The following is a 10,984-nucleotide window of genomic DNA, read 5'->3' as shown; positions in this document are numbered from 1 at the left end:
CTGTATCTAATATCTATATCATGTTTGGTGAAAGATCAGATCAATCGGGGAGAACTGTACTGTAGCATTAATCATATATATATATATATAGGTATATATATATTAATCTATCATTTGAGGTGCGTAAAATCGGTTGAGGCTAGTAATGTGCGAAAAAGTTGCCTCATTGTTAATTAAGGCTTTAATAGAAGAATATTGGGATATATTTGTGTGAAATATTATAGATAACTGAATAATAAACTAAAATCAATGGCTAAATGTATCAATATATATAGGCCAGAAATTAACTTATAAACACAGCAGTGTTTGCAAGCAGGATTTGCTATATAAAATATATACTATATACTATATAAAAACGGCCATTTGTAAGTTAGAGTGGTTTCCCCGAATATCTAACTAACTAGATCTATAATTTCACAAAAAAAAAACAACAAAAAAACTTTAACTACAACATGGCTGCTAAAGTAAATGAGTTTGGTTGCATCTGATAAAAACATCACTAGTCTTTATTTTTTACTGAACAGTTTTAATACAAGTGTTTAAAGACAGGTAGATCTAGAATCTACATTTTTTTAAAAACTTTCAAAACAGAGTCATAAATCCTCCTAAATAGATCTAGAGATCTAGTCAATCTAGATCTAGATCTAGGTGAAATAATTACTAAAATTTAATTAGGGCCTAGTCACCTTTTTTTTCACATTATTAGTCTCGGCTGATTTTAACTAGGCCTACATACATACATATTATTACATATTAGTGATATTACACACTACTACTACATTAGGCCCTACATGATAGATCTACTACAATGTACATACTAGATCTAGATCTAGAGTCTAGCTAGATCTACATACTACACTACATACATCATACGATAATTTAAAAATTAGAGCCTAATTTAAAATTTTAATTATTATAAAATAGGCCTAGGGCCTAACAATTAGAATTAAGTAATAAAATAATCTAGATCTAGAATTCTGAAATTTAAATAATATTTTTGTTAAATAGAAATAATAGAACCAAATAAGTTTTTTTACTGCTTTAGTTAGTAGATCTAGTTTGGACAGAACACTCGAGGCCTAGATCTAGTCATCTAGTGCTGAACCAGCATTGGTTAAACCAATTCCAAAATATATAGGAAAAACCCGTTTTTATGTTTATCTTCTAAAAATAGCCTACGGTGCCTAACTTTACGTTCCTCATATATTATATAATTATAGCAACCAGAAACTCAAAACTTCACTCAATTAATTAAAAAACAAACAAATTGAACGCAAAAAGAACAAGCGAGTTTAGTGAAACTTAAACTAGCGAATAGACTGCAAATGCATATTCTCTAGTTGACAATGACATAAATAATAATAACATAAGTATCATATACAAAACTAGATCTTGATCTATTCTATACAGTGGCGTAGGCAGGGAGGGGGGGGGGGGGTTAGGGGGTCATAACCCCCCATAGACCCCTCGGTATATATATAAAAAATCGAAAGTTTGTCCCCGGGTAAAAATTGGAATCCCCCCCCCCCTTGAGACGATCCTGGCTACGCCACTGATTATATATGCCCCAATAAAACACAATTACTTTTTTAAATTGTTTCCGCGGTATTGACGGTTCTTTTTTTTTTCTTTAAAAAAAAAGTCCTTAAAAATGAAATCCTCATTGAAAGTTTAAATGGACAATTCTTTCTAAGGCTTTGTTTGTACAGCAATGAAGATTTTAGTTTTAGGGCGTTAGCGTTTCATTTGACAAACACAATTTTTTATTTATTTTTCCCAACATTTACAAAATACAATTTTTTTTGCTAGCCCGTGGATCTAGAGATCTAATATTCTACTACTTTGTCAAAAGGAATATCATAATATAATAAATATATTGTGTTAAGTAGGGCATATAATGTGTCAAGAGTAGGTGTGTGTGTAAGGTGTGTCAAGTGTAAGGTGTGTCAAGTGAAAGGTATGTCAAGTGTAAGGTGTGTCAAGTGTAAGGTATGTCAAGTGTAAGGTATGTCAAGTGTAAGGTGTGTCAAGTGTAAGGTGTGTCAAGTCAAGTGTAAGGTGTGTCAAGTGTAAGGTGTGTCAAGTGTAAGGTGTGTCAAGTCAAGTGTAAGGTATTGGGGGAAGATATGTAAATAAAACAGAGACACATTATTAATAAAACTGTAATCCCTAAATTAAACAAAAAGCAAAGGTCGCACTTCAATAAAATAATTGATTTATTAATCCCTGTCTTTACATCAAAATTACAGTTAGAGCAATCAATAAATACTGATTTCAAAGAGATATTAAATTAAAAAAATTCTTTGGCAACAATTTGCATCCTAATTTTGTTGAACCATCATCACAGCAATGATCATTATTAGTGTCAGCAGATGTTGAGTCTAGTCCTACTTTTAAAACTCAATGTTCTACACTTAGTCCAGTAAAGAGAAAAAAACAACAAATTTTGAGATCTCCTAGCTGAAGGTGGATTCGAAAATTCTACAATTAATGTTGGGTACTCAATAGATCTGGGTGAACTTAAAAAAGTTTTTTTTCACACAAAATAAAAAATTCTGAAACTATAAATAGACTTGATGATTGGAGGCCAATAATTGTATTTACATGAACTATAAGACTATAACCTGGCCGGGGGTGTGACTGACACACCCAAATCCCACTTGGCTCGGCAGAAACACAAACTGGATTTGAAAAATCCCATTAAACAGGCAAAAACAAAAATATGAATAGAAAAAAATAATCCTCATTTAATGTTGAATAAATTTTTTTTCTCAAATCTACTTTGCTGGTGGTTTATTGGCACACATGGAGATATAAAATATAATAATATAAGACATTTCTGAATCAGCACTCTTCAGTCTTTAAATCTGATATCTGAAGCAGCACTCTTCAGTCTTTAAATCTGATATCTGAAGCAGCACTCTTCAGTCTTTAAATCTGATTTCTGAAGCAGCACTCTTCAGTCTTTAAATAGTATCAAACTAACTAGCATTCAGCAGACAATATATTTGTGCTCAGGGTAAAAGCTCAACAAAAAACATGTTTAATAAACATTATACAAATCTAATAGGCCTAATTATAAAAATATTCATGTTTAATAAACATTATACAAATCTAATAGGCCTAATTATAAAAATATTCATGTTTAATAAACATTATACAAATCTAATAGGCCTAATTATAAAAATATTTTTGTTGCCAATCAAAGCTAAAGATTTAATACAAATGTTATATACCAATATCAATATTAGATTAAATTTAAATAAAAATTACCAATCACCGTAAAAATAATTTATTTTGTATAAACAGGTGCCACCTTAACAAGCATACATCTAATTTAAAAAGATTTTTTTCTGAAACAGCAGGGAATAAAAGTCAAGATAATTACATGAAAAATAAACAATCCAAACACTGTTGTAGGCAGATCAAGAAGTGACTAGATTACAGGCTCTCACTTTCTATATCACATTCATTGTTATATCACATTTTATATGCAGATTTTAGGACCACAACAAATACAACAGCAGGCTTGTCTATACATTGAGATCATTGAGGGACGTTTTATACACAATAGCTCAGGACATTCAATAATTTCACATCAGGACGTTCAACCATTTCACATCAGGGCATTCAACAATTTCACATCAGGGCATTCAACAATTTCACATCAGGGCATTCAACAATTTCACATCAGGATAGTCAACAATTTCACATCAGGACATTCAACCATTTCACATCAGGGCATTCAACAATTTCACATCAGGATAGTCAACAATTTCACATCAGGATAGTCAACAATTTCACATCAGGATAGTCAACAATTTCACACTAGGACATTCAACAATTTCACATCAGGACATTCACAAACCAAACAATAATATAACTGAGCCACCCAGTCAGTAGCCTCCAGGTGAGTTAGGACAACAAACTTCTGGACATGTCCCCCTCTATGCATAGTTTTGGGTTGCGCTCACGCAGCCTGGCCAGATTTTTTAAAGATGAACAGCCAAATAAATGGAGCAGCTTTAACCTAGGATGTACAAAAAGGTTTGAATGTTTGTATGTCGTGGTGTTTAATATCCTAATATTGTAATGTTTTCTTAGATCAAAACATTTTCCAAATTAGCTGTGAGCTGTTTCCAACATCTCAATTTTAAATTATCTCAAATTTAGCAAGCATTGTGTTAAATTATTTTCAATTTAAGCAAGCATTGTGTTCAATTATTTTCAAATTTAGCAAGCATTGTGTTAAATTATTTTCAATTTAAGCAAGCATTGTGTTAAATTATTTTCAATTTAAGCAAGCATTGTGTTAAATTATTTTCAATTTAAGCAAGCATTGTGTTCAATTATTTTCAATTTAAGCAAGCATTGTGTTAAATTATTTTCAATTTAAGCAAGCATTGTGTTAAATTATTTTCAATTTAAGCAAGCATTGTGTTAAATTATTTTCAATTTAAGCAAGCATTGTGTTCAATTATTTTCAATTTAAGCAAGCATTGTGTTCAATTATTTTCAATTTAAGCAAGCATTGTGTTCAATTATTCTCAAATTATAGCACACCTGCTATACTAGACTTGGAGAGCTAAAAAAAAAGCAACAAAGAAGAGAGTACCATACCTTGGGCACTGACCAATGAGATTGACCAGACAAGTCTCTGACAGGCCGGACATGAAGCTTAGCTTGAGGGTCTCCAGCCATCTGCTACAGCTGTTGGCGGCCAGCTGACTTACACTGGAACACAGAGGTTGGGGGGGGGGGGGGGGGGGCACAAGGCTACACTTGTCTGAAGGCTAGATCACAATGGTCTGATACAAGTGACAATGGTCTGATACAAGTGACAATGGCCTGATGATGTGCCAAGATGATCTGACAGGTTACCTGACATTGGTACATCTTGTTGAGCTGATGTCCAGACTGGTCAAGCGGTCACAATTCTTGGCTAGACTGACCACGCCCTGGTCACTGACTCCATTACATCCACACACATCTAGTACCCTGGGGTCAAGAGATGGTGACCACTAGTTTATGACAAGTTTGTCAAAGTTTAAAGGTTTGAAAAATTGGGTTGTGACAAGTGGAGGAAATTTGCAAGAACAAATGTTCTGATCTACTCAAGAGGAACATGTCACAAGTTACATGTTTTTTTTTCTCTCATTGTGAAAGCAAAATATTAGGAGTATGAGGGAAATTTAGGAAAATTGTTGTATGAGAGAGGAACATGTTCCGCATATAGCAACAACTGTACTGGTGTATGAGAGGAACATGTTCCCCCATATAGCAACAACTGTACTGGTGTATGAGAGAGGAACATGTTCCCCCATATAGCAACAACTGTACTGGTGTATGAGAGAGGAACATGTTCCCCCATATAGCAACAACTGTACTGGTGTATGAGAGAGGAACATGTTCCTTCATATAGCAACAACTGTACTGGTGTATGAGAGAGGAACATGTTCCCCCATATAGCAACAACTGTACTGGTGTATGAGAGGAACATGTTCCCCCATATAGCAACAACTGTACTGGTGTATGAGAGAGGAACATGTTCCCCCATATAGCAACAACTGTACTGGTGTATGAGAGGAACATGTTCCCCCATATAGCAACAACTGTACTGGTGTATGAGAGGAACATGTTCCCCCATATAGCAACAACTGTACTGGTGTACGAGAGAGGAACATGTTCCCCCATATAGCAACAATTGTACTGATGTATGAGAGAGGAACATGTTCCCCCATATAGCTACAACTGTACTGGTGTATGAGAGAGGAACATGTTCCCCATATAGCAACAACTACTGGTGTATGAGAGAGGAACATGTTCCCCCATATAGCAACAACTGTACTGGTGTATGAGAGAGGAACATGTTCCCCAATATAGCAACAACTGTACTGGTGTATGAGAGGAACAAGTTCCCCCATATAGCAACAACTGTACTGGTGTATGAGAGGAACATGTTCCCTTATATAGCAACAACTACTGGTGTATGAGAGAGGAACAAGTTCCCCCATATAGCAACAATTGTACTGGTGTATGAGAGAGGAACATGTTCCCCCATATAGCAACAACTGTACTGGTGTATGAGAGGAACAAGTTCCCCCATATAGCAACAATTGTACTGGTGTATGAGAGAGGAACATGTTCCCCATATAGCAACAACTACTGGTGTATGAGAGAGGAACATGTTCCCCCTTATAGCAACAACTGTACTGGTGTATGAGAGGAACATGTTCCCCCATATAGCAACAACTGTACTGGTGTATGAGAGAGGAACATGTTCCCTCATATAGCAACAACTGTACTGGTGTATGAGAGAGGAACATGTTCCCCCATATAGCAACAACTGTACTGGTGTATGAGAGAGGAACATGTTCCCCCATATAACAACAACTGTATTGGTGTATGAGAGGAACATGTTCCCTTATATAGCAACAACTGTACTGGTGTATGAGAGAGGAACATGTTCCCTCATATAGCAACAACTGTACTGGTGTATGAGAGGAACATGTTCCCCCATATAGCAACAACTGTACTGGTGTATGAGAGAGGAACATGTTCCCCCATATAGCAACAACTGTACTGGTGTATGAGAGGAACATGTTCCCCCATATAGCAACAACTGTACTGGTGTATGAGAGAGGAACATGTTCCCCCATATAGCAACAACTGTACTGGTGTATGAGAGAGGAACATGTTCCCCCATATAGCAACAACTGTACTGGTGTATGAGAGAGGAACATGTTCCCCATATAGCAACAACTACTGGTGTATGAGAGAGGAACATGTTCCCCCATATAGCAACAACTGTACTGGTGTATGAGAGGAACATGTTCCCCCATATAGCAACAACTGTACTGGTGTATGAGAGGAACAAGTTCCCCCATATAGCAACAACTGTACTGGTGTATGAGAGAGGAACATGTTCCCCCATATAGCAACAACTGTACTGGTGTATGAGAGAGGAACATGTTCCCCATATAGCAACAACTACTGGTGTATGAGAGAGGAACATGTTCCCTCATATAGCAACAACTACTGGTGTATGAGAGAGGAACATGTTCCCCATATAGCAACAACTGTACTGGTGTATGAGAGAGGAACATGTTCCCTTATATAGCAACAACTACTGGTGTATGAGAGAGGAACATGTTCCCCCATATAGCAACAACTGTACTGGTGTATGAGAGAGGAACATGTTCCCCCATATAGCAACAACTGTACTGGTGTATGAGAGGAACAAGTTCCCCCATATAGCAACAATTGTACTGGTGTATGAGAGAGGAACATGTTCCCCCATATAGCAACAACTGTACTGGTGTATGAGAGAGGAACATGTTCCCCCATATAGCAACAACTGTACTGGTGTATGAGAGAGGAACATGTTCCCTTATATAGCAACAACTACTGGTGTATGAGAGAGGAACATGTTCCCCCATATAGCAACAACTGTACAGGTGTATGAGAGAGGAACATGTTCCCCAATATAGCAACAACTGTACTGGTGTATGAGAGAGGAACATGTTCCCTTATATAGCAACAACTGTACTGGTGTATGAGAGAGGAACATGTTCCCTTATATAGCAACAACTACTGGTGTATGAGAGAGGAACATGTTCCCCCATATAGCAACAACTGTACTGGTGTATGAGAGGAACATGTTCCTTCATATAGCAACAACTGTACTGGTGTATGAGAGAGGAACATGTTCCCCCATATAGCAACAACTGTACTGGTGTATGAGAGGAACATGTTCCTTCATATAGCAACAACTGTACTAGTGTATGAGAGAGGAACATGTTCCCCCATATAGCAACAACTGTACTGGTGTATGAGAGAGGAACATGTTCCCCCATATAGCAACAATTGTACTGATGTATGAGAGAGGAACAAGTTCCCCCATATAGCAACAACTGTACTGGTGTATGAGAGAGGAACATGTTCCCCCATATAGCAACAACTGTACTGGTGTATGAGAGAGGAACATGTTCCCCATATAGCAACAACTGTACTGGTGTATGAGAGGAACATGTTCCTTCATATAGCAACAACTGTACTGGTGTATGAGAGAGGAACATGTTCCCCATATAGCAACAACTGTACTGGTGTATGAGAGAGGAACATGTTCCTTCAGATAGCAACAACTGTACTGGTGTATGAGAGAGGAACATGTTCCCCCATATAGCAACAACTGTACTGGTGTATGAGAGAGGAACATGTTCCCCATATAGCAACAACTGTACTGGTGTATGAGAGAGGAACATGTTCCCTCATATAGCAACAACTGTACTGGTGTATGAGAGAGGAACATGTTCCCCCATATAGCAACAATTGTACTGGTGTATGAGAGAGGAACATGTTCCCCCATATAGCAACAATTGTACTGGTGTATGAGAGAGGAACATGTTCCTTCATATAGCAACAACTGTACTGGTGTATGAGAGAGGAACATGTTCCCCCATATAGCAACAACTGTACTGGTGTATGAGAGAGGAACATGTTCCCCCATATAGCAACAACTACTGGTGTATGAGAGAGGAACATGTTCCCCCATAAAGCAACAACTGTACTGGTGTATGAGAGGAACATGTTCCCCCATATAGCAACAAATGTACTGGTGTATGAGAGGAACATGTTCCCTTATATAGAAACAACTGTACTGGTGTATGAGAGGAACATGTTCCCCCATATAGCAACAAATGTACTGGTGTATGAGAGGAACATGTTCCCTTATATAGCAACAATTGTACTGGTGTATGAGAGAGGAACATGTTCCCCCATATAGCAACAACTGTACTGGTGTATGAGAGAGGAACATGTTCCCTCATATAGCAACAACTGTACTGGTGTACGAGAGAGGAACATGTTCCCCCCTTATAGCAACAATGGTTTAGTCAGTGACACGTCAGCATATGTATGTTACCTGAGTGTAGTCTTCAAGTACGTGGCTATTTCAGTCAGAGCAACGTCAGTGATTTGTTGACAATTGGCCAGCACCAATGTATGTATACGAGGACAGTTGTGGACCATTTTCCTAATGCAGTCATTTCTTAACTGAATACAAAATCAGATACAAATTGGTTTCAGTAGATTTAAAATTATGTGGCTAGGGGAAAGGTTTTTTTTCTATTTTTTTGGTCACATTTGTGTAGTAAAAATAAATGCTTGTTGAAATGTAATTGTTTAAAGATGAAAAAAAGATTTAAAAAAAAAGAGAAAACCCCGGCAGGAGCTGACATTTTTACAGCCTCTGAGATCAAGTTCCTCAATCCTGGCCAGATGTGCTGACAAGGTGATCATCACAGAGTCTGTCAGCTGCAGATATACAATCACTGTCAGTCATAGGCTGTGCAACATCCTACAATCACAGTCATACATACCCTGTACTACATCATACAATCACAGTCATACATACCCTGTACTACATCATACAATCCCAGTCATACATACCCTGTACTACATCCTACAATCACTGTCAGCCATACATACCCTGTACTACATCATACAATCACAGTCAGTCATACATACCCTGTACTACATCCTACAATCACAGTCAGTCATACCCTGTACTACATCATACAATCACAGTCAGTCATACATACCCTGTACTACATCCTACAATCACAGTCAGTCATACCCTGTACTACATCATACAATCACAGTCAGTCATACATACCCTGTACTACATCCTACAATCACTGTCAGTCATACATACCCTGTACAACATCCTACAATCACAGTCAGTCATATGCTGTACTACATCATACAATCACAGTCAGTCATACATACCCTGTACTACATCCTACAACTTTTTGACTCGTGCAATACATGAATCAAACATTTTGACTGATAAGTACATGAATCAAGTGAATAAAACAAGGTATCAAACCTTATTGCAGCTTCCCAAACACAAACGACGCAGGTTTGTGCAATATTCTCCTAAACTCCGAAACACAGAAGCATTAAGGGAGAAACACGCATAGAGCTCCAGGGTGCGCAGACTAGAGGGTAAATAAAATATTACCAAAGTCAATCAATAAATTCAAGAATGTTCTAGGATGGAATAAGGCTGGGAATGTTCTAGGAATTTTTACCTTGGCACATATCTTACAAGGTTTTAAATCTTAACCTCCCATGTTTCCAAACAACAAGCTGTCTGCTACAATTTTAAAAAATTCCCCCAAAATTTTAGTCTGGAAGAAACACTGTTTACCTTCTGCCATGTTTCCTCAAGAGAGCCAGGAGGGAGGTGTCACTCATTGACTGGAAGCCATTTACACAGACACTCTCTAGCCTGTGGAGGTAGACAAAAGATGTTTACACAGACACTTTCTAGCCTGTGGAGGTAGACAAAAGATGTTTACACAGACACTCTCTAGCCTGTGGAGGTAGACAAAAGATGTTTACACAGACACTCTCTAGCCTGTGGAGGTAGACAAAAGATGTTTACACAGACACTCTCTAGCCTGTGGAGGTAGACAAAAGATGTTTACACAGACACTTTCTAGCCTGTGGAGGTAGACAAAAGATGTTTACACAGACACTTTCTAGCCTGTGGAGGTAGACAAAAGATGTTTACACAGACACTCTCTAGCCTGTGGAGGTAGACAAAAAGCCATTTACACAGACACTCTCTAGCCTGTGGAGGTAGACAAAAGATGTTTACACAGACACTCTCTAGCCTGTGGAGGTAGACAAAAGATGTTTACACAGACACTCTCTAGCCTGTGGAGGTAGACAAAAGATGTTTACACAGACACTCTCTAGCCTGTGGAGGTAGACAAAAGATGTTTACACAGACACTCTCTAGCCTGTGGAGGTAGACAAAAGATGTTTACACAGACACTCTCTAGCCTGTGGAGGTAGACAAAAGATGTTTACACAGACACTCTCTAGCCTGTGGAGGTAGACAAAAGATGTTTACACAGACACTCTCTAGCCTGTGGAGGTAGACAAAAGATGTTTACACAGACACTCTCTAGCC

At 37.7% G+C, this 10,984-nt stretch overlaps 1 protein-coding gene across 2 annotated transcripts in view; it reads right to left on the bottom strand.

Moving 5' to 3' along the window:
* Positions 1-2,204: 2,204 nt before the first annotated feature.
* Positions 2,205-10,984, bottom strand: part of LOC131937360 (uncharacterized) — a 28,838-nt gene continuing 20,058 nt past the window's right edge. For both annotated transcript variants that reach the window (XM_059294724.1, XM_059294723.1), the window contains exons 13-19: positions 10,214-10,294; positions 9,890-10,001; positions 9,238-9,315; positions 8,924-9,054; positions 4,882-4,998; positions 4,621-4,734; positions 2,205-4,030 (exon numbers count right to left, since the gene is read on the bottom strand). In XM_059294724.1, coding sequence (XP_059150707.1) covers positions 3,916-4,030; positions 4,621-4,734; positions 4,882-4,998; positions 8,924-9,054; positions 9,238-9,315; positions 9,890-10,001; positions 10,214-10,294 — 748 coding nt within the window. In that variant the 3' untranslated portion in view covers positions 2,205-3,915. The remainder of the gene's footprint in view (positions 4,031-4,620; positions 4,735-4,881; positions 4,999-8,923; positions 9,055-9,237; positions 9,316-9,889; positions 10,002-10,213; positions 10,295-10,984) is intronic.

This window comes from Physella acuta, unplaced genomic scaffold (assembly GCF_028476545.2).
Source record: "Physella acuta isolate Inbredline_101_S28 unplaced genomic scaffold, ASM2847654v3 ptg000208l, whole genome shotgun sequence".
Lineage (NCBI taxonomy): Eukaryota > Metazoa > Mollusca > Gastropoda > Physidae > Physella > Physella acuta.
The sequence above is the reverse complement of the archived record's forward strand: the minus strand, read 5'-3'. Positions and strand labels throughout refer to the sequence as shown.